The sequence below is a fragment of the Urtica dioica genome, chromosome 9 (genome assembly GCF_054948205.1).
Source record: "Urtica dioica subsp. dioica isolate 48M chromosome 9, U.dioica_male_clone48M_v1_H2, whole genome shotgun sequence".
Lineage (NCBI taxonomy): Eukaryota > Viridiplantae > Streptophyta > Magnoliopsida > Rosales > Urticaceae > Urtica > Urtica dioica.
The window spans coordinates 10,416,003-10,440,275 of record NC_142764.1 but is presented as its reverse complement, the minus strand read 5'-3'; the positions used below and the strand labels follow the sequence as shown (position 1 = coordinate 10,440,275).

General features: G+C 40.6%; 1 protein-coding gene across 1 annotated transcript; it reads right to left on the bottom strand.

Moving 5' to 3' along the window:
• Positions 1–3,632: 3,632 nt before the first annotated feature.
• On the bottom strand, positions 3,633–4,885 carry LOC149384881 (uncharacterized). Its single transcript, XM_089626190.1, has 3 exons — positions 4,687–4,885; positions 4,061–4,195; positions 3,633–3,979 (listed from the first exon to the last, which is right to left on the bottom strand). The coding sequence occupies exons 1-3, from the start codon at positions 4,883–4,885 to the stop codon at positions 3,633–3,635; spliced, it is 681 nt and encodes a 226-aa protein (XP_089482316.1).
• Positions 4,886–24,273: the final 19,388 nt, after the last annotated feature.

Below are 24,273 nucleotides of genomic sequence, written 5' to 3'. Positions count from 1 at the left end.
AAGGAGATGTTTGTTACAATGTAGGATTTTAAGGTCTGTCGTGTAAGATTTCATAATTCAGGAGGTGAAACGTTATCAACGTCATAGTTGAGGGGCAATAGTGTAATTTATCCTAAATATTATATCGGTTGCGCTGCCATTATCAATAAGGACCCTTTTCACCAAGTTGTTAGCCACTTGGGCTTTGAGGACTATTGCGTCATTGTGAGGATGCACAACTCGCTTGGCATCTTCATTGGTGAATTGTATTGTCTTGTATGGTGCGGACGGAGGTTCCTCATAAGTGAGGTTAACTTGCCCGGCAAGGCCTTCTTGAGAGGCAGCCCTCAAGAGCTTTTTCCTTTGTCGGGTTGAATCCCCGTCTTGCGGACCACCCAGTATGGTGGTGACGACGTGGAGTTGTGTGTCGACAGTAGACGCGACCGTAGCATGGTCAGTGTTAGTGTTGGTTCCTCAATCCTTCCCAGGCAATTGCCTGTTAGTGGTGGGGACCGCATCACTTATCATTCGGAGAACGAACTCTTTGAGCTCGCCTATTTGAATCAACGCTTCAATCTGCCTCTTGAGCGTATAGCATTGAGCGGTCAAATGACTGTAATCTTGGTGGAACTCATAATAGCAAGACCAATCGCGAGACGCGGGGTCTCCTTTCATTGAAGCTAGAGTGGTGAATTTGTCACGCGCCATGGCGTAGATTCGATCTACCCAGGCGTTTAATGGTGTGAATTGTGAATAGTCTCTGAAGTTGTTCGCAAGGCACGATTTCTGAGACGTGGAGGGTCGGCTGTCAGAAGCTTGACCTCCCTTATTCACTTTCTTTCTGGAGTTGCCCTGCTCGTTGCCGGGATCATCTCGACGGCGGGAGTTTTGGTTATTGCTCCTATAGCTGTCAAGGTAATCTTCGACTCCCATGAAAGTCTTGGCTCGGTTCATTAACTTGGCCATTGTAGATGGGACTCTACTACGACGGACTTCAGGAAGTCTCCAGTACGCAAGCCCTTAATGATTATTGTAATTGCGTCACTGTCGTCGAAGCAGTCGACCTTGTTTGATTCTGCGATGAATCAAGTGAGATACTGTCTCAGGGACTCATTATTCTCTTGCCTGATCGACCATAAGTACATCTTGGTTTTCTTTTGAACCATTGATGTAGCAAATCGTGCTAGGAACATGTCCTTCAGGTCTTTGAACGATTGGATGCTTCCTGGTCTTAAATTCTTAAACCAGTCAAAACAGGGTCCGGTGAAGGTAAGACTAAAAGCTTGGCATAGAGCCCCAGGTGCAACACCCTGCATCGTCATCCAAGTTTCGTAGTGTTGGATGTGGTAAGTGGGGTCGGTTTTCCCACTGTAGAGAGAGAGGTTCATGAGTTTGAAGTTTCCCGTGCATACCTCAGCAAGGATTTGGGCATTGAATGGCGAGGAATGTTCTTCTACAACCCCGGATGTATCACTGGCTAGGTCACCTTAATATAGATCACGTACTTCATTACGAAGATTGTGAATCATAGTGACGACGTCGAGGCCAGTGTTAGGGGTTACTCCCTGTTCGGGAGGAGTCACCTGATGCCGTTCATTCGACCCTTGCGCCGTGCGGAGATTCCCATTTATTGGGGCTGCAGAATTATTGTTTTGGCGGGCACTCAACCTCTCCCGTAGGTCTTCATGACGACTGTTTTGTTAGGCGGTAATCCGATCCCTTAGGTCTCGGTCAGCGGCACGGGGGCGTGAGTTTTGAGTAACACGCCTCACTCTCTGAGTTCCCTGACCTTCCTTGACATTTCCTCTTTCTTCAAGTCGGTCATGGGCCGAACGTCGGGAAGTCTCCTCTAGGGAGGAAACAGGTATCACCTTTTTCTTAGGCGGTGGAATCGAAGTACCGGCTTCAATCTCTACGGGGAGTCCCTCGTCTTTAGTGAGAGAAGTCTCGATATCTACCGAAATTTCCAAACCTTCGTAGTCAGGGTCACGGTCATGTCCTTCATCTATGAGGTTTTCGGGTTCCCCTTGAGCAATGTTTTGCATAGGTCGCTTATTCGCCAGTTGGCGATGGTACCTTGCATTGGCCGCCCTTAGCTTGCGGATCTTCTCCTCCATCTCAAGGATGCGGTTATCCCGGCTGTCCAGAGGTGGAGATGGTGAGGGAGTGTGACTCTCGTCGTTGAGAGATCCCTCGTCACCATGAACTCGGGAGCGCAAGAAGTATTTCTTCACTCCAGTTGCGTTCTCGGGGTTATTCGTGCCCTCAGAATGAACGGGTGGTTGGTCGTTCATGTCTTTCTCAAGTCGAGAAAGAGGAGACTATGATGTAGAAGGGATTTCGGGTTGTATAAGTCGGCAAGTCCCCTCCTTCTAGCGCCAAAATGTTGTCGCACGAAAATGAACAACGATTTAAAACTACACGCGATTCGATCCAAGGCCGAACCAAGTGATCGCGCCCGAACCAAAGTGTGAACTCGAAGGCCGAGTTGCACCATCCAAACCCGGAGGTGTGTTTTGGAAGGTGTGACCGTGCCAAATGTTGGTTGCCAACGTACCCGTGGTTCGGGATCAGGTTCTCGAATTTATGAGCCGAGCTTGGAGAGGGAGAGAGAACTCTTGGAATGTCACAAGTGAATTTTCTTGAGAGTTGTGAGAATTGGCTCTCAAGAATTCTGTCAAAGGTCCCCCACAAATGAAGAGGGGGGTGTATTTATAGATGTTTGAGGAGGTTATGGGCCGGCCCCTATGGGAGCCCATGGAAGGGCCGGGCGTAGGACACGGTGCGCGCGCGGGCAGCATGCTCGGCTAGGGCACGGGGCACGCGCGGGTAGAACGCCCGACGGGGCGCAGGACGCGCGCAGGCAGGAGGCCCAGCAGGGCGCGGAGCGTGCGCTCGGGCAAGAGGCTCGGCAAAGGTGCACCGGCGTGCGTGGGCGGGAGGCCCTGCAAGCGCTGGGTAGTGCGCGGGAAGGAGGACCAGCAGATGCCGGGTGTGCGTGAGACACGCGCGGGCAGGGAGCCCGGTCGAAGGCGTAGGGCGCGCGTGGGCAGGAGGCCTGCCCAGCAGGCGCGGGGCGTGCGCGGGCAGGGAGCCCGGTCGAAGGCGCAGGGCACACGCTCGCGGGCAGGAGGCAACTTATCAAACACCTTCGTGACAGCCACCATATGAGTGTTATCCATTACTACCTCCGAGTTATATTGCAACTTTAGATTGAGAAAGAAACCTGCAAAACAAGAATTCGGATTGCTAAAAGCCAAAAGTGAATGAATTATTTTTTTGAGAGATCTAGTTCACCTGCAACATGTAATGGATGACACATCTGACTAGTCCGTCTACGCTCCACGATGTCGAGAATCCATTTATTACCGTTGAGCGCTGGCAACTTCTTCTTCATCTCGTGGAACACATAGTAGAGTAGACCCATTGTCGGATGCACTTTGGTATCAACCAATCAAAGAGTGGTGTACGTAGGCTAAAATATTGCACACAACTCATCGACAGATTACCAAAACCGCAGGTTCAAAACGGTCTCGGTGATGGATTTTACAGCAAACGTTGGGCTCAATCTGTCGTCGTCCCACCATGACTAGTGAATAACGACCTCAATGTAGCTCTTTTCTCCCGGAGACTTCTAAGGGCCAGGTAATTCGTCACGAATCGTGTTGCCCCTGGACGGATGATTTCACCGGGGCCACTTCTCGCAACTTGGCCAACACCGCGCCGTGGTTGTAGATAAACTTCGCCGCGTCCTTCGCAGCTTTGATTGTACCATTCACCGATTCTCTCTTTCCGATGTCTTCAAACATCAAATCCAAGCAATGTGCGGCACAAGGTGTCCAGTACACATTTTGACATCGTGTCAATTTCTGCCCAGCACTCTTGTAGTTGGCGCCGTTGTCGGTGACTACTTGGACGACATTTTGCCTCCTGGGCTCTTTCAGCACATCCCTCGGTATTGAGTAGATGTAGTCTAAACTCTTGACATTCTTCGATGCGTCTATCGAATTCAAGAACACAGTCGCACCATCGCAATAGACCATAATGTTGATGATACTTAACTTGGTCGGCCCCGTCTAACTGTCAACCAGTATCGTGCATCTATACATCTTCCAACACTTCATTTGCTCTTCCACGAAGTTCTCAGCATCTATGACCTCTATCTCGAGGTACTTGATGTAAACTTCGTACGCCGATGGAAGAGGAACCTTAGGACCTGCAATACCGATTAACATCATATTCTAAACATAAATATTTTAATACAAGTGCAACAAGTTCTAAGAACGAGGTCTTGAGCCGTCACAATCATGTTTTTGAATTCATGAATGTTGACCTTGCTCGCGAGCACGTGCTGGTGAATGATGAATTTGGTAATAGCTCTTCCGAGCCACGACTTCTTCTTTGGGTTCACCATCTCGTCCACTCTAGGTTGCCTCGCACTGGGAGACTTATATAACGACAGAACGGCAGGTGGAGACTTTGCAGTCGAGCCCCCCCCCCCTCCCCAGGACCCGATTGGAACCGAGCTTCCCACTTTGACCGAACTGCATCTTGACGCGACCTCTTCATCGCTGCCTGGAGTTCTGCTTAGTATTCGAGACCCTCTTCATCAGCGTCAGTGTGAAATAGTTTGTTGAAGGTCCTTCGAAGGGTTTCATCCAATGTATTTTTTTTGCTTCTTCTTCTAAACATTACCGAAGATTAAACCTCGCATCTCCTCCATCACCTCAACAGGAAATTTCTCGCACATTTTAACATTCTTCTGAGAGTCCAAATGTGCGAGATGATTTTTTACTCTCGTGATCCCCCCTCCTCCCATTACATGACCGCAAAAGTTGCACGTATTTGCACTTGCTTTTCCCGGAACGGGCGTGCAGTACTTCCTTGCTGGGTCTAGCGGCGCCATTCTTCAAGTCTACTTTGCAAACAAGTCAAAAACATAAATATTCAATAGCTTTAAAATAATCCATACAAAATTTCAACAAATGCATATACACATACTCTAAATTTAATTTCAACAATCTATAACAAATTTTCAAAAACCATATGAAATTTCAACAATGCATAACAAATTTCCGCAATTCATATCACATATTAAAAATTCATATGAAATTTCAAAAATACATGTCACATAAACATACACATAGTCTACATTTAAATTGAATAATCAATGTCACATATTCAAAATTCATATGAAATTTCAAAAATACATAACAAATTTACATACACATATTCTATGTTCAATTTATTTCAACAATCCATATATATATATATTAAAAATTCATATGAAACTTCAAAAATACATATCACATAAACATACACATATTCTAAAGGTAATTTCAACAATCCATATCACATATTATAAATTCATATGGAATTTCAAAAATACATAACAAATTTACATACACATATTCAAAAATACATAACAAATTTACATACACATATTCAAAATTCGAATTGGAATAACATTACATCATAATCATGTTCAAAAGTTCAAAACCACTAAATTAAGTCTAAACATGACAAATCCATACACAATTTAAACAAAATCAACCAAACAATTCAAAAACCTAATTTCCGATTCTAAATCCCTAATTCCGGATCACAAAAATCAAGAATTCAAAACTAAAATCAAATTTATGTTACTAAAAATGAATATAACTTACAAAAATTAACAAAAACTCAACAATCCTAAATAAATTTAAAAAAAAAACACCTTGATTTTGCCTTACTTTGAAATTGGTCGGAATGAGTTCGGGATCCCAGCCGAAATTGTGTTTCTCGCCGGGAAGAAGAAAGAAACGCTGGTCTAGCTGCCGGAATCTTTAATTTCTTGGCGGGATTCGGCGGATTTACGTGAGTTTTGTCTTGCGCGACACTGGAATGGAAACCCTAAATCTCGGCGTGAATGACAAAGTTTTGTCCGACTTACCCTTTTATAGCCCAGTTTTTATGAGTAATTGCACTTAACCGAGCCGGCTTTCACGAACCAAGACGAAGACCGAATCCCATCCGGTTCCCAGCAGTTCACAAGGAACCACATGGTTTTGGCTTGAACCGTGCAAGATAGTCCTCTAAAGCATGTTCCCAGACGAGTTTCGGACGGTTCCCGCTTAAGTTTGTAATACTCTTTATTCCCCCCCCCCCCCCCCCCCCCCCCCTAAATTTTATATTTGAGTGGTTTTGACCTATTTTCATAATTTGAACGGTTGACATGACAAGTTGGAAAGAAGCATCAAGTGTACTGAATTGGTCGTATTAAACCGCCCTAAACTGGTTTACCAATCATGACCGTAGAACAATGATGAGGGTATATTACCGCTGTCAGATGCTGGTGGTAAAAGTACAACTTTTTAAGACTGCCATGCTATGATAATTGAGACTCCAATTCATCTACACATCTTTGAATTGAGAATTATATATTATTATCAAAGATTTCATGTGTAAAGTGTATCCTGGTGACTATTATTTATGTCGTCCATATGCATGCAATCTCTCTTAAAAAGAATGGATAGCCAACCTCGACCAGTTGTATGTTGCGTTCCCCTAGGACAGGACACCTTTTCCAGTGGAAACTATAGCTTTCTCCAAATGTCGTATATTTATTGATGAACGATATGATGTTACAATCATCAATATTTAACCAATATTTTCAAAATTCCTAAGTAAAAAATTGAGCTTAGTCAGACTCGTAGAGTTCCAGAGATGTACTCAATTGCACAACAAAATTTGATGTTAGAGCAACTGTTGTTACGTTATGTATTGACTTATTTTTTTACTAGAAGTTGTTAATGAAAGATGTCGGTCAACATACACATACTGTATTTCTGGTAAGTTTCTTGGTTTACCAAATCGTATCGCTGAAGACTTTCCTTGATGATCTTCACGCATTTATGGGTAAGAAAACCCTAGATTGACTTCCAGATTTGTATGACTACTATAAAAGTCGAGTGCTACCTCTTTAGCAGTTCTTGACGCTTTATCAAAATACTTAGGGTTCCTAGACGTGCACGATTGGCGGACTATGAGACTATTTGTTTTGTTAAGAGCGGTGTAATTCTACAAACACTATTCCAGAAGTCTGAGTTTTTGTGAGATTGTGATTGTGTGATTGAAGTCTTCGATTGCGTTTGACATTGAAGCTGACCAAGCATCGGAGCATTCTTCGAGAGTAGAATTGAGAGGGGTCTCAAATTCAGGGGGAGTCCCTGTTCTGGTAATCATTTGTAGTAATAGTTCCTAGGGTATTGATATTTGTGTTGTTCATATAAGTCCTTGTTTGTATTATCGACTACTTGATAGTGAAATAATTTCCACTGACTGTAAGCCCCCTGACGTAGGTGATGTTGCACCGAACTGGGTAATCGTGTGTCTTTCCTTTTACGCACTGCTTTGTTCATTATCCATTATCTGTGTTAATGCAAGTTGTCGGATATATTGCTGCTACATTATGTGTGACATCTTGCCTTTCACTCTAAACAGAATTTCAATTGGTATAAGAGCAGGCACCCAGATCTTAGGGTGGTTTCCTGTTTAATCTGTTCTGTTTTGTAACAGATAGTTACAGGGAAAGAGGATCGGTTAATCGTCCCCCAGTTCTGGATGGAACTAATTATGGCTATTGGAAGGCTCGCATGGGTACCTTCATGAAATCTCTTGACAGCAAGACATGGAAGGCTGTTATTCACGGTTGGGCTGCCCCTGTCACTGTTGATGATAAAGGGATAGAAACTGGTCTCAAACCTCATAATGACTGGGGTTCTGCAAAGGATGAAGCAGCCTTGGGTAACTCTCGTGCTCTTAATGCTATTTTTAATGAGGTTGACAAGAATGTTTTTAGACTCGTAAATACCTCAATAAGTGCAAAAGAAATATGGGAGATCCTTGTTGTTGCATATGAAGGGACCACCAAAGTGTGCGAGCAAAGCTTCAATATATTACTGTTGTCAATGGTGCCCACAAGAAGAGTTGTAATCCTTATATTGTACATTTGATGTAATAAAGTCTCATGAAGACTCTTGCTTGTAATTGCTTATTTATTAATAAAAGTTGAAACGTTAATTCAATCTTCCTTGTCTGAAGCTTTATGATAAAACATTAGTCTTTAGTCCATAAACAAACTAAGCAACTTACGGAGAGACAAATGTAGATTTGCATGAACAAACTCTTCATAGTTTGCTTAAAACGATATATTCGCAATCAAAGGGTCAAAGGACTATTGACCTCAGTATGATTGTTAGAAGAATCTATGATGTCTGGTTATGAGGCATTGAGAGTTGGAGACTCTATAGTTCTTCTAGGTATCTTCCAAAGGTACTGAATTGACCAGTGCGCTTCTAGAGACAAGATAAGAACAAACCATTTAACCTCTTATGTCTCGAAGTCACTACGTATGAATTGCATCGTGCTTACCTTAATCCTGAAATGAGACATGTCATTTCACACCTTAGTATTCTCATTTGAGAAAGTCAGAGTTCGGACTCACTATGCGATTCCGAACAAGGCCTATTGGTGAAGTACTAAGTTGTGAGAATGTCATGAGTAAACTTTGTGAAGTTCTCATAGATATGGAATTCATGTACAAGATTGATGAAATGCAATGTATATCACCTCATGCTTTGTTCCTTTGAGTGTGAATAAATGAACTGGCCAGTGTCCAAATTGAGTCCTGACTCTTTTGGATGAAACAATGTGACTTGTTAGCTCCTCGTCAATACATTGTTTCTAACTTTTTCACAAGCGACAAAGGAGTTGAGGAAATAACAGCTAGAAGGGTAAAATGGTAATTTTGTAAATCCCGACTAGCTGATGATATTCATGAAGGCTAAACACTGATAATATTCTGTGGATCCACTCATTACAATTCGGTTGAATTCTTGAGTAGAAAATAAATTCATTTGAACCGAGAGATTTTCAGTGTCAACTCTTTAGTGGAGTCAGTTGACATTAAGCTAGACTTGGAAAAGGTTTGTGAACTTTTGAGTCCAAGTATTTTAGCTCAAGCTTTGTTCATTTGTATCCATGAGGTCACTGTCATGAATCACATCGAGTAGGAATAGTTAAACTGGAAGCTAAGTCAAAACAAGAACGAAAATTGTCAAAAGGGTATTTTGTCTTTTGAGACATAGGATGAAATGAATGTCAATAAATTTTTTGACAAGTTCATTTGATGACTTAATGTCACTCGGCCAAGTTAGAATAATTGGGCCTTGTGATTTAATTTCATTTCATAAGAATTTTATTGAAAATTCTTAATGGGAGACGAGCGTTGCAAACTTTCCAAAAGCTTCTCAAAGTTCAAGCTTCAAGAAAGGTTAGTAAACTTCTATGCTCATTATAGTTTTTATTTATATGTACTTGCTCTTTGTCTAGGTTAGTAAAAAACTGTTTTTACTTGAAAAGAAAATTTTTAAAATTCCGCCGCTTTGCGAAGCGTTAAACTTTTTCTTAAACCCTAGATCAATTCCAACAATTACTATAAACTTTGAAGCCCTTACCATCTTTGAAGATGAGTCTGTAGCTGAGTTCAACGTGCGTATTCTGGATCTTGTTAATGAATCCTATTCCCTTGGGAAACCAATGACTGATGAGGAACTAGTCAGAAAAACGCTGAGGGCTATAAGTCTCAGATTCAAAATGAAGATCACAACCATTGAGGAAGTTCATGACTTGAAGACATTAAAATTTGATGAGCTCATGGGATCCCTTATGACGTTCGAGCCGTCCCTTCCTAAGGTAGAAAAGCAGAATAAAGGAATGGCTCTCAAGAGCTCTATCCTGGATCAGAAAAAACAGGTATAAACTATCTCAGATAATGAGATTGATGACATTATTGCTATGCTTGCAAAGAATTATAGCAGGGTGATGAAGAGGTTCAACCAGATGACTAGATAGAATGTCTCTCAAGATGTCAAGGACAACTTTCAACAAAAATCTCAGAAGAATGGAAATTTTAACAAGAATGGTAAAGGTGGAGATCGTACCTACACCACCACTGGCAGAGGGAAAGGAATTCAGTGTCATGAATGTGAAGGGTATGGACATATTCAGAAAGAATGTCCAAAATTCTTGAAGAAGCAAAAAAGATGGTACGATGTCACTTTTTCTGATGATGAAGCAGATAAGAGTGACTCTGACCAGATAAGCACTTTGTTGCCTTTATAACTACTCCCAATCAAATTGCTGATAATCATTCTGATACTGCTAGTTCTTCAAAGATTAATATTGTTTCTTTTGATGAGGATGACCTATCTGATGATACTCTTAATGATACTTATAGTGTATTGCATACTAAGTGGGTTGAAGAATCTTAGGTTCTAGACAAGCAGAATGATCTAATTCTTGCTCTAACTGAGGACAAAGCGAGACTCCTGAAAACCATTGTTGATTTAAAGCGCGAAGTGAGCCGTCTAAATGGAGAACTTGACTAAATGACCAAAACTATCATAATGCTTGCTGAGTATGGCGTCGGGCAAGATGTCATGAAATTATTCTGTGATAACATCAGTGCTATCAATATCTCTAAGAATCTTGTTCAACACAGCAAGACTAAGCACATAGAGATCAGACATCATTTTATTCGAGACCTTGTGGAAGATAAGATGATCAGGCTCGAGTACTTTCACACTGAAAAACAACTTGCTGACATCTTTACTGAGGCTTTGGATGCCAATCGTTTTGACGATCTTCGATCATCCCTTGGTGTATGCATCATTGCCCAATAGCAATTACTCGGTCCTAGCCAGTTTTGTCCAAAGGCTCTTGTCTATCTTCGGGTCATCTGTCTGAATTGCTGCTCTTGGATTTTTGCTCTTTTTTATTCATGGGCCCTTTTATTTGGCTGGCCCATTTGACATGATTACAGGGTTGTAATTCCATTGTGCTCTTTCTATTTGGGCTTGAGCTATCCCACAGCCCAAGTTATTATGCAACGCCGTTCCATGATTTATCATCTTCCAACTCATACAATTGATGGTTTGTATCTCGAGAAATGTTGGGAAGCTACTTATTTTCATAAATTATCGAGCTTCAAAATCCCTATTTTTTCGCTTTCTTCTCGTGCGATTTCTTTGATTTATGTAACCACATCTCTCCTTGATACATATTGTGGATGTTATCTTGATATTTTTAATTCTAGTATAAAGGAGGGTTCAGTCTTGGCTTACATAGTAGAGTATTTGACCAAGATTTAAACGAATCGATGAAAAAAGAGATATGACTTTTTCATCTTTTTAATCGGATTTGTTAAGCTCCTATTACTAGGTCCATAGTCCCCGATTCGACTTTGATAAAGACGGATAAGAACTCTCTGGTAATAATGAATATTATTATTACAATCTCACAACTGTAAATTGTGTAGCAGCATTCATTCGAAAATTTGTCTGTTTGCCGAATTAAATATTTATTATGGAATTAATTATTTATTGTTGGATCAAGTAAATAATTAATTGAATTTTAAGTTGAGCCTTATGGACATTGTAAATTCGAAATTCCTTGGCCCAGTATTAGTTATGTTGGGCGCCTACTTTGGGTAGATAATACTCAATATTCTCTCTTTAATAAGATATTGTCATTTATTCTCTCTCTCATAATTAATTTCCTAATATCTATGAGAATAATAATGGTAGAGGTATTCTCTCCATTAAATAAGGAAATAAGATATTGTCCTCATTATTCTCAAATACCTAGATTCCTTAAATATAGGAGAAAAATAAGAAAATATAATATCTTAAGTTATGATCTAATGGATGAGAGATAAAGTACGATTTGTAGTCAAGATCCAATAATATCTTGCATCAAATCTAGAACTTATAGAACTTTTGAAATGCCATTCATTACGAACTTACCTTAGGTTTGCAACGATTTATGCTTACTACAAAATATGAAAGAATAAAGGAGAATAAATATATCTAGGAGATTCCTAGAATATCTCTTTTCTACCACTATAAATATAGGTCTAAGAGAAAGCAACAAACACAAAATTTGCATTAGCAAAATTTTGCCCATCACACACAGGGTGGACGAAATTCTCTCTATCTCACTCTCCCTTGGAATTTCGTGATTCCATTCCCATAAACACAGTGCTATCTGAAGTCATAAATCAGAGTCGTAGTGAGATTCAGAGTGTGCCCACACTTTCTTCTTATTCGTCTCGGATATTACGTTTCGGAAGACTAACGTGCCATCATCAAGTCCATCACCATGAGAGTACCCTAAAGCTAGAAGATCGAGTTATTGGAGCTCAGAACGGGATCTTGAAGAACTCGATTAAAGTTTCTATACCTAAGGATAAACCCGTAAATTTTTCTAATGACTCTAATGTTTAATTCGGTCACTTGATATTGCTCTCATGCTTAATATTAATTAACATAAATCTAGATCTTGTTATATAACCTTAATTAATTAGCTAAGTAGCGTACTTAATTATTTCTGCATGGTTATATGGGGGCATAATCACCAACACATGTATCGCTTCTTCGTAGCATTCCGACTCTCCTCTGTCGGTCAGGATGATGTAGTTGAGAGTTAGAGAGAACTTGTGCACCGGTTTTCTCACCCTGCTCGATATCTGCAGCTCGGTTACTGGAGTTCGCTAATTTACCTTGAGCTCGGTGTCCTCATTAGCCTCGTTTTCACTTTCACGACCACGTTCAGTTCGGACTGATCTCTCCTTGGTCTTTGAAGCGTCTTCATTCAGCTCGGTCGTCGAGAAATCTCTCAAATCGATCGTCGACTTATCGCCCTCAAGATATTTGCTCGCCGAGCTCCCTTTCAGCTCGTCCTTACATTTGTCTGCTCGTTGAAGATGACATTCCTGCTCCGAACAATCTTCCTTGCATCGGCATCCCAGAAACAATAGCCGAGCTCAGTGTCACCATAGCCAATGAAATAACTCTTCTTAGATTTCACATCAAGTTTATTTCTAGAAGAATCATCAATATGAACAAGCAACCAAGCACTTTCAAATAAGAAAGGTACCTTCTTTCCATTCCACGCCTCTTCTGGAATTCAGAAACCCAAAGGAACGCTCGGTCCTCATTTGATCAAGAAGGCTGTCGTATTGATTGCATCGGCCCAAAATGTCCTGGGTAACCCGGAGTGAATCCGCATACTCCGAGCTCGGTCATTCAGTGTTCGATTCATTCTCTCTGCTACGCCATTCTGTTGAGGAGTTCTTGGGATCGTTCTCATCATCTTGATCCTATTCTCAGCACAATACTACTTAAAGTCGGAGTCGACGTACTCTCCGCCGTTGTCGGACCTCATGCACTTCACCTTCTAGCTCGTCTCTTGCTCGATAATCGCCTTCCATGTCTTGAAGGTAGCAAACATATAAGATTTATTCTTCAATAAATAAACACACAACTTCCTAGTGGAGTCGTCAATGAATGCCATGTAGTAGTGAGATCCCTCGAGTGAAGGGACATGAGTTGGTCCCCATACGTCGGTATGTACCCGTTCGAGCTTCTCCACCTTCAGTTCTCTGCTCGTATTTGTGAAGCTGACTCGCTTTTGCTTTCCAAGAATGCAGCTCTCACACGTGTGATGTTCCACCATCTTCAGCTCCGGGATCATGCCGTCTTTCACCAGCATCTTCATCCCATTCTCACTCATGTGCATGAGCCTGTTGTGCCACAGCTCGGTCTTCTCGATATTGTCGACCACGGCCACCATGTCTCGGTAGCTTGATGTCATGTAGAGCGTACCCGTCTTCTATCTGCAAGCTACCACCATAGCTCCCTTTGACACCTTCCACGAGTTGTTCCCGAACGTCATGGTATAGCCTTCATCATCGAGCTGACCCATCGAGATTAGGTTCCTCATCAGCTTCGGAACGTGTCTGACTTTATTGATCTTCCAGACTTGCATGTTTCCCATCTTCAGCCTAAGGTCGCCGACACCAGCAATGTCTAGAGACTCGCCATCAGCGACGTAGACCTTCCCGTGGTTTCTTACGACGTAGTTCTCCAGGATGCCACTGCTGGGACTGATGTGGAAGGACGAGTCGAGCACCCAAGAGTCGATCGAGCTGTCCACCGTTAGTAGTAACGCATCTGCTAAATCTTCAGTGACGGCGTGGGCACCACCTTTCTCCTCCTTCACCGGCGCCTTGTAGTACTTCCTGATGTGACCCATCTTGCCACAGTTCCAGCACTCGAAAGGTTGTCTGGACTTGGATTGGCTTCTCCCATTCTGCGACTTCGATCTACCTTTGGAGTTTCGATTCTAATTCTTGTCGTGGTTTCTACCCCTGTTCTCCACGTGTAAGGCCGAGCTCAACGCGACCTCTCCAGAATCCATCATTCACACCTCTTCAGCAAGGATGCGATCTCATACGTCGTTGAACTTCAGCTTCGCACTCCCAACCGAATCCACACTGCCGCCCTCATGGGCTCCCAGCTATTCGGTAAAGATGCAAGCAGAATTAGGGCTCACACTTCATCGTCGAATTCGATTTCAACCAATAACAATTGGTTGACAATCGAGTTGAATTCATTCACGTGCATCGCTACTTCGGCTCCTTCATCCATCTTCGGGTGGAATAGCTTCTTCATTAGAAACATCTTGTTGTTCGCCGAGGATTTCTCGAACATGTCAGACAGGACCTTTATCATCCATGTCGTGGTCTTCTCCTTCACCACGTTGTGAGCAACATTCTTCGACAGCGTCAGTCGAACAACTCTCAGAACCTGCATGTCGAGGAGATTCCATTCTTCCTCATCCATCTTCTCTGGTTTTGGGCTCAACGGTAGATGAAGCTTTCTTCCATACATGTCATGCTTGATCTGCATCCTCCAGAACACGTAGTCCGACTCGGCAAACTTCCCGATCTCGTGCACCATGCCCTCTTCGCCTTCCATCGTCTTCTGAATCGCTCAACCTAGAGCTCTGATGCCAGTTAATGGGATTTCTTCGTCGAAACTCCTAATACAAACAGAAAACGAAATTAAACAATAGCAAATAAAGGACACAAAGATTTATAGTGGTTCACTTTCACTGCGAAAGCCACATCCACTTTGCCGCTGCAAAATCACTATAAACCCAAATCGGGGAGGTGTTTACAATATACACTTAGCTTAAACTATTTCTTGCTAGGATGAATAGAATACACCCTATGGACCCCTATTTATACACTTTTGGAGATCACAAAGTTGCTCTCCATTTCCCATGTGGGACTTTTTTCACATATTAGGCTCCACACCTTCTAACACCACTCTCATATCCTATAGCCTGCACCATAAGCACACAATTTCCAAGCCTCCTTACAGAATTTTAGCTTCTATTAATTCTCTTTCGGTCAGATTTCAATGGAAGAGGGAAGTCCAGAAGACCGGACCAGGTTGATCTCCTTCAACAAATAAATCCATACCTAATCATCTTTTCAACCTATTTAGCAATGTTATACTCCAAAGCAGCTTCTTTTTGCTTTGTTCGTCCAGATTTTTCCAATTTCTTTGACTCTAATATTCTTTGCAAAACATATAGATGATAATCCTCATGGAGAGGTAGGTACTGCAAGTTAAAGTTACAGGAAGCAATCAACAATATGTTAAGGATGGTGTAAACAATCGGAAATCAAACATAAAAACCTCACCTCATTCCTGAACATTGTCAATAACATATTTTATTTTAGTACAACCTGTTTCAAACAATGGGAAGCATGTAATAGACTTGTTTCAGAGAGAGGAGAGAATAGGACATCTCCTTTGGTGGACCCTCATAGAACCTCAAGAATCTTTTCCCACGAGTTGTAGCCATTAAATCTCTGAACCACCACCGCCAATGCCATTTTTTTGGAGAACCCCGTGTTAGGAATTGTTTCCCACGAGTGATAATCAATGATTACTAAATAGAATAATAGTTTACTTTATTAGCATCATATGATTAGTGGGTTGAGGTCTGAATATCAGAATCAATAGCAACTATCATCCATAGCCTCCGTATTAAACTGAGTCACGTGCTGGGCACCTGAGTTCGGGCGGTGTTGATAAAACATAGTCGATGACTAATACATGCCTGGACAGCTGTATCTAAAGTCATATATGTCGAACACTAGTGAAGGTTGATCATGATGTGCGAGCATTCTACACTTGTGGTAAGTGTACGACCCGGACATACTTTGGTTATAGATGTGTCGTTTAAGTACCGTTTTGACACACTAACCGGGGTCGCTATGATGGTCACAGTGAGACTTGATCTAAATCTTGAAGTGATCATGGACACTGGATCATGTTACCGAACTCTTTGACTCATTCACTAAAAGGCCACTATCATGCTAATAACAGCTTATGTCTTGGAAGTTTCGGAGCATGATTCAAGTGGGAAGTGGTTGATAGATACGGAATCCAGCCTTCCTGAAAGAATGTCAATGTTCACTCACCTAAGGGTTGATTCCAAAACCGATAGATTGCCGGCACTTCCGAAGTATGTACGTTCGGAAGAATCTTTCGCTAGGGAAGAAACAATGCTTAGGTTATATATGTATCAAGAAAGGTATAACGGATTAATTGACCTTTCTCGATACGGGTTGAACCTGAAAGATCTTGGTCACGTACTGACTAGATCAGTGGACACTCGTCACGATGAGTAAATATAATTCTAGTATAAAGAAGAGTTCAGTATTGGCTTACGTAGGAGGAGTCTAACCAAGATTAGACAAATCGATGTGGAAAAGAGAAAGGACTTTTCGTCTTTTCATCAAATTTGTTAAGCTTCTATTACTAGGTCCATATTCTCCGATTCGGCTTCGATAAGATGAATAAAGAACCTCTAATAATAATGTGTCTCATTATTATAATCTCACTAGCTGCAATTGTGATTGACAACATAAATTCTGAAATATGAGTATTTGCATAATTAAATAATTATTTATGGTAGTACTAATTATTTATTGATTGAACAAGTAAATAATTAAGCAATTACTTATTTGTTTATTGTTGGACCAAGTAAATAAATAATTAATTGGGCTTTGAGCAATTGAGCCTTCACAACAAGGGATGGACGAATTTTAAAGAGATTTGGGCACAAGATTTGCGCCAAATCCCCTTAGTCGTGTGCCTCTAATTTCGTCCATGACATATTGGTACTTACCAATATTTTCTCTTTAGTTGTTTAAATAAAAGAGAGAGAAAAATATTTAAAAGGAAATAAGAAATTGTCATTTATTCTCCTTCATGAATATAAGGAGAGAATAATATTTAAAAGGAAATAAGATATTGTCATTTATTCTCTCTCGTGAATATTAGGATAGAATAATATTTAAAAGGAAATAAGATATTTTCATTTATTCTCTCTCATGAATATTAATGAGAATAATATTTAAAGGAAATAAGATATTGTCATTTATTCTCTTTCATGAGAGAATAATATTTAAAAGGAAATAAGATATTTCCTTTATTCTCTCATTAATAAATATTCTCAATTTAAACAGGAAATAAGATCTCATAGATATTGATCTGATGGCTAAGAGAGAAAGTAAAATTCATGAGATAAGATCCAATGGTCAAGCTTAGATTCACTAGTGTGAACATAGTAAAAGGAAATAATATATTTTGGAAACTACCAAGAATATATCATTTCCACTACTATAAATAGGGGGTTCATGAGAAAAGAAAAACACACTTCTGTGCATTCAGAAAATTCGACCAAGAGACTCTCCCTCTCCCTCTTGGCCGAATTCTCTCTCTCTCTATCTCCCATTGGAATTGCTCTATTCCGTTCTTAGAAAATAAGAGTGAGATTTTGAAACAATATTTGTTTCTTGATTGTGTGAGATTAAAGAGTGTGGTCCCACGTCGTATTTCCTTATTCGTCCGGAGATTACGTTTCGGAATACTACAGTGTCATCAAGAGGATGACGAGGATCTGAAAGTTTCAAGAAAGAGATCAAGGCGTTCAAAGACGAGGATCTGAAAGCTTGAAAAAGAAGAAGATCAAGGCATTTGAAGACGGATTGTGAAAGCTAGAAGATCTGTTCGTGAGCCCAACCCGTAAGTTCTCTATAAGCCTTGATCTTTGATCTTATTGGTTGCTTGACACATTTGAATGCTTTCATTATTTAACTAATAAAGTAAATCTAGATCTTGTTAGATAACCATCCTTTTAATTAGCTCTTGTGAGTGTAATTAATTATTCCGCAACTTATATGGTTATCAAGGTGAAGACATAATCCCGATGAGTTGTATCGGAGCGATTGTTCGTATCCGATACTCCTCTCGTTTCCCTACAAGTGGTATCGGAGCGACTGTTCGTGTCTGATACCACCTCTGTAATTACAACAAGTAATATTAGAGCGATTGTTCGTGTCTGATATCTTAGTGTTTCTACAACAAGTGGTATCAGAGCGATTGTTCGTGTCTGATACCACTCATTCATCACCAACAAGTGGTATCAGAGCGATTGTTCGTGTCTGACACCACCTCTGTTTCTCCAACACCCCGGACTTCTGGTGAAATGTATGTTGTCTTGGAATGGCTGTTTTTTCTGAACCATTAGAGCTTTCACCTTCTAGTTTTTCTGACCCTTCACCGCCACTGCGAAGCTGACCCTTTTGTGAATTTCTCCAACCCTGTGGTTTTTTGACCCATCCCCGGCCCTGCGAAATTGGCCACTTTATAAATTTCCTTGTTTCTTTATTGTTTCTTTGGTTCACAGACCACGATTGAGAATCAAGCTCCTCTAGTCATTCCTTCTTTGACCCTCCCGAATAAGAATCATCCTTCCTTTGCCTTGAGCCACCTTTAGAATTCTCAAGCAAGATCCTCGGTTGTTGATTATAACGTCGACCATTATCGAAAAACTATTCCCAACAAATCTCCTCCAAAACCGCCTCTAGAGGAATAATACAGACCTTCTTCTAAAATCCCAACCAACCAGCCAACGACATCTCTATTCAAAAGAAAACTGAAAGACCGATTTCTTCTAACCTCCAAAGACGAATGTGAAATTACTAAATCTGTGCACGTATCTCAAGAACTATTATAACAGTTAATACGATAGTTGCTAAAGTTAATGAGATATTAACGACATCGAGATATATGCAGAAAGTAAATAGAACTCGCAGATTGGTGACCCAATTCGGCAAGCCGTGCCTACGTCTTGGTAAACCACGAGACAAGATTGTTGCTATGAAGAAACACCTCCCGATATGCTTTTTCTATCTTCTGCACTCTCGGCCGTATCAGCATCGCAAAAGACAACAATGGTTACATTAGAATCAAACGATTACCATAAGCCATAATCCACGATGCCAGAAACATACCTAATGATTCTTTTGAGATTCATAAGATGGCTTTCTTTTGGTGAAGCTTGATATCGGGCACACACGCCTACGGAGAATACAATGAAAGGATGGCTCGCTGTGAGGTACAAGAGGTTGCCTATCATGCTTCGGTAAAGTTTCTGATCGACGGGTTTTCCATAGTCGTCACGATTATCTTTACATGAGTAGCTGCTAGAGTTCGCTTATGACTGGAGTTCTCAAGTCCGAACTTTTTAACAAGATTCCGAGCATACTTGCTCTGTGTGATAAGCAACCCATCCTTCAAATGCTTGACTTATAGGCCTAGAAAGCAATGTAGCTCACCAACCATGCTCATCTCAAAGTATGTTTGCATGTGTTTCACAAACTATTGCGACAGTTTCTGCGACACATAGCCAAAAATAGTATCGTCAACATATATTTTATCTATCAACAGATCAGAACCTTCCATTCTCATAAATAGTGTCTTGTCAACTCCACCATGGGTATATCCATTGGATGTGAGGAATTCTGTCAGTCTGTCGTACCATGCTCTAGGGGCTTGCTTGAGGCCGTAAAGCGTCTTCTTGAGCTTATAGACGTGGTTTGGAAAGTGAGGGTCTTCAAACCCACTAGGCTGCTCCATAAAAACTTCTTTGTTCAAGTGTCCGTTAAGGAAGGCACTTTTAACATCCATTTGGTAAAGTTTGAATCTGCAAATACACGAGATAGCCAAAAGTAGTCGAATGGCTTCGACACAAGCAACTGAAGCAAATGTCTCATCAAAGTCAACTCTTTCAATCTGAGTGTATCCTTGTGCAACGAGTTGAGCTTTGTTTCTAAAGATGTTGCCTTCTTCGCATGTCTTGTTATTGAAAATCCACTTTGTATCTGTGACATGAACACATGCTGGTCTAGGTACAAGATCCCATACATTACTTCATTCAAATTGTTCGAGTTCCTCTTGCATTGCAGCAATCTAGAAATCATCTTTCAAAGCCTTTTTCTAGCCTTTCGGTTCTATCTGAGATGTGAAGCAAACATACCCGATCATTTCTCTGCAATTGACTCTCGGAACGCGATGAGTTTTCATTCATTCATCAATGTTACTGATGATATCAATGGAGGGATGATTTTTCTGGATTCAACTGGCAGGTTCTGTGGTAGTTGGGTCTGTCTCGTCTTGAATTTGGTTTGTGACAGTCTCGGTTTCGGTGAACATTTGAGGATATTCTTAGCACTCTGAATCTGTAGGATCGTTCTGAGTTTGAGGATTTGTATCATCATTGACCACCACGTTTATGGATTCCATAATAGCCAGAGTGCGCTTGTTGAGACACGAAATGCTCTGCTTGTCGTGGAATAGCTGAGAAATACACCTTCATCGCTTTTTGCATCCAACTTGCTTCTTTGTTCCCTATCATTCCACACATAGCAAGGACTTCCAAATACATGAAAGTATTTAACATTCGTCTTTTTACCTTTCCAAATCTCATAACAAGTCATGGTAGTCCATGTGCGAAGGGATATGTGATTCAATGTGTAGCAAGGGGTATTAATTACTTCGGCCCAAAACCTTAGAGGGAGGTTCTTATAGTGTATCATGACTCTGGCCATCTCTTGGAGGGAATGGCTCTTTCTTTCGACGACTCCGTTTTGCTAAGGGGTTATCGGGGTCGAGAACTCATGAGAAATTTCGTTATTCTTGCAGAATTCAGAAAACAAACTATTTTCAAACTCGTGGCTTTGGTCGCCGCGGATTCTGATCACCTTCCCGATCTCTAGCTCTTTCTCTCTTTGAAGCCGGAAGCACAACGCTTTGAAGACTCGAAAGGTTTCTGATTTTTCTCGCAAAAATTTCACCCAATAGTATCGTGAATAATCATCAACACAGACATAGACATACTTTTTACCTCTGATACTCTCAACTTTCCATCAGGTCCATATTGTTGGAATTGATCTAGGGTTTAAGAAAAAGTTTAACGCTTCGTTAAGCGGCAGAATTTTAAAAAATTTCTTTTACAAGTAAAACAGTTTTTACTAACCTAGACAAAGAGCAAGTACATGTAAATAAAAACTAATATGAGCAGAGAAGTTTACTAACATTTTTAGACGCTTGAACGTTGAGAAGCTTTTGGAAAAAGGTTGCAACGTTCGTCTCCCCTCGCAGCACGTCTCTCTTCCTTCCTCGGCAACTCGAGCAACCACGAAAGTTTCTATCACTAAATCACTCGAGAGAAAAGGAATTAGTGAGTGGGCACTTTTAAACACTACGACTTAAGAACGAGTCTTGAAGTTGCAGAGCTAAACACTAGGTCAAATGAGGACCAAGGTGCCAAAACAATAAAACGATAATGACTAGAGAGAGAGAGAGAGGATTCGGCCACAAGGTCTAGAGAGAGAGGCTCTCAATCTCTAACTTATGTGGAATGAATAGAATGAGAGGAATGAGGGTCATATTTATAGGAAAATGGTTGGCCTTGGAAAGAAGTAGTTTCCTCTTTTTCCGAGCATTCATGAGGAATTCTTATTTCCCCTTTTTTCCCTTGCTTTGCACATCCAACATAGGCTTCAATAAGCCTTGGATTTGTTTCCTCATTTAGTCTTTGCTCTCTCCTTGCTTCATTTGGCCGAAATTCTACTTTCCTCATAGAGGAAATTTGTTTCCTCTTTTTCTTTTGGCAAGTATCTTGATACATTTATGCACAAAATAATCTCCCTTTCTTTGGGTATGTTGGGCGCCTAAAACAACTCTAGAAAGGCCTTCTAGAAGCTTTTCCATTTGTTCATGACAACATGAAAAAGGCCCATTAAGAATTTTCAATAAAATTCTTATGAAATGAAATTAATCCACAAGGCCTAATAAATCTAATTTTGGCCGAGTGTTACTTGTCATCAAATGACCATGTCAAAAAATTTATTGACATTCATTTCATCCTATGTCTCAAAAGACAAAAATACCCTTTTGACAATTTTCGAAAAACTTGTCTCGTTTTTGTTTTGACTTAGCTTCTAGTTTAACTTTTCCTACTCGATATGATTCGTGACAGTGACCTCATGGATCCAAATGAACAAAGCTTGAGCTAAACACTTGGACTCAAAAGTTCACAAACCTTTTCCAAGTTTAGCTTAATGTCAACTGACTCCACTAAAGAGTTGACACTGAAAATCTCTCGGTTCAAATGAATTTATTTTCTACTCAAGAATTCAACCTAATTGTAATGACTGGATCCACAGAATATTATCAGTGTTTACCCTTCATGAATATCATCAGCTAGTCAGGATTTACAAAATTACCATTTTACCCTTCTAGCTGTTATTTCATCAACTCCTTTGTCGCTTGTGAATAAGTTAGAAACAATGTATTGATGAGAAGCTAACAAGTCACATTGTTTCATCCAAAAGAGTCAAGACTCAATTTGGACACTGGCCAGTTCATTTATTCACACTCCAAGGAACAAAGCATGAGGTGATATACATTGCATTTCAGCAATCATGTACATGAATTCCATATCTATGAGAAATTCACAAAGTTACTCATGACATTCTCACAACTTAGTACTTCACCAATAGGCCATGTTCGGAATCACATAGTGAGTCCGAACTCTGACTTTCTCAAATGAGAATACGTAAGCTGTGAAATGGCATGTCTCATTTCAGGATTAAGGTAAGCACGATGCAATTCATACGTAGTGACTTCGAGACATAAGAGGTTAAATTGTTTGTTCTTATTTTGTCTCTAGAAGTGCACTGGTCAATTCAGTACCTTCGGAAGATACCTAGAAGAACTATAGAGTCTCCAACTCTCAATGTCCCATAACCAGACATCATAGATTTTCCTAACAATCGTACTGAGCTCAATAGTCCTTTGACCCTTAGATTGCGAATATATCGTTTTAAGCAAACTACGAAGATTTTGTCCATGCAAATCTACATTTGTCTCTTCGTAAGTTGTTAAGTTTGTTTATGGACTAAAAGACTAAGGTTTTATCATAAAGCTTCAGACAAGGAAGATTGAATGAACGTTTCAACTTTTATTAATAAATAAGCAGTTACAAGCAAGAGTCTTCGTAAGACTATATGACATCAAATGTACATAAATACACACTACAACTCTTCTTGTGGGCACCATTGACAACACATATGAAGCAGTTCGAGAACTCGTGTCGTGAACAATTGTTGCGACACTTTGTGCGATAATTCTGTTTACTTGCCGATTTGACATTCTCCACACGCTTTTCTAGTTTCATATTTGAGTGAGAGAATACCCCTGACAGCTCCAACAGAGACTACTTCATTCAGGCTTCGGGAGTTCAGATGTCCAAGGCGTTTGTGGGACAAGGTGGTCTCCTCTTCTTTTGTTTGCAGACATGTTCCTGAAGACAACTCAGATGGAACCCAAAGATAGCAATTATCGGAAGAGTGATCACCTTCCATGATACAAGTGTTAGAGGCATCAACAACTATGTACTTTTCTTTGCTGAAGTGAACACAAAGCTCTGCATCACACAATTGGCTGATGTTATGCCTTGAGGTTTTCAACAAGGAAAACCGGAAGACTTGCAACATTGAGAAGCCCTAAACCATCGATTTTTCCCTTCACACCATCTCCGAATATCACGTGACATGTAGCACAAACCTCAACGTTTTTCATGAGATTTTTATGTCTTGTCATGTGTCGAGAGCACCCACTATCGAAGTACCAGTCATCAGCGGTCATTGCTCGGAGAGAGGTCAATTAGACTTTTAGGAGAGAGGTCATTATATATAGAAAAATTAGTCGATCTAAGCCACATCAAACGTTGCAATTGCAAACTAGCCAACGTTTCGTTTAATTTTCGAATCTAGCCGAATTTGATGATGTGTCATATTTTTGTAAGATTGTATTTACTATATTAACCTTGGTTTGGTTTAAAAAATACTAGCCCACGTTTGAAACTTGGGTTTGTAGCTGATTTTGTTATATTCGGTTTTATATATTCGGTGTATATCAATATATTCTGTGTATTAATTATATTTATTAACGTTATTGAATCATGATAAGTTGACCTTCC

Bases quoted from the DNA above. Each gene is read 5' to 3' on its own strand.
- LOC149384881 (XM_089626190.1), bottom strand. From the start codon at position 4,885: ATGGCGCCGCTAGACCCAGCAAGGAAGTACTGCACGCCCGTTCCGGGA. The intron at 4,196-4,686 runs GTTTAATCTTCG...TCGGTATTGCAG, and splicing joins GGTGATGGAGGAGATGCGAG to GTCCTAAGGTTCCTCTTCCA. The intron at 3,980-4,060 runs GTTAGACGGGGC...TGAATTCGATAG, and splicing joins ATGCACGATACTGGTTGACA to ACGCATCGAAGAATGTCAAG.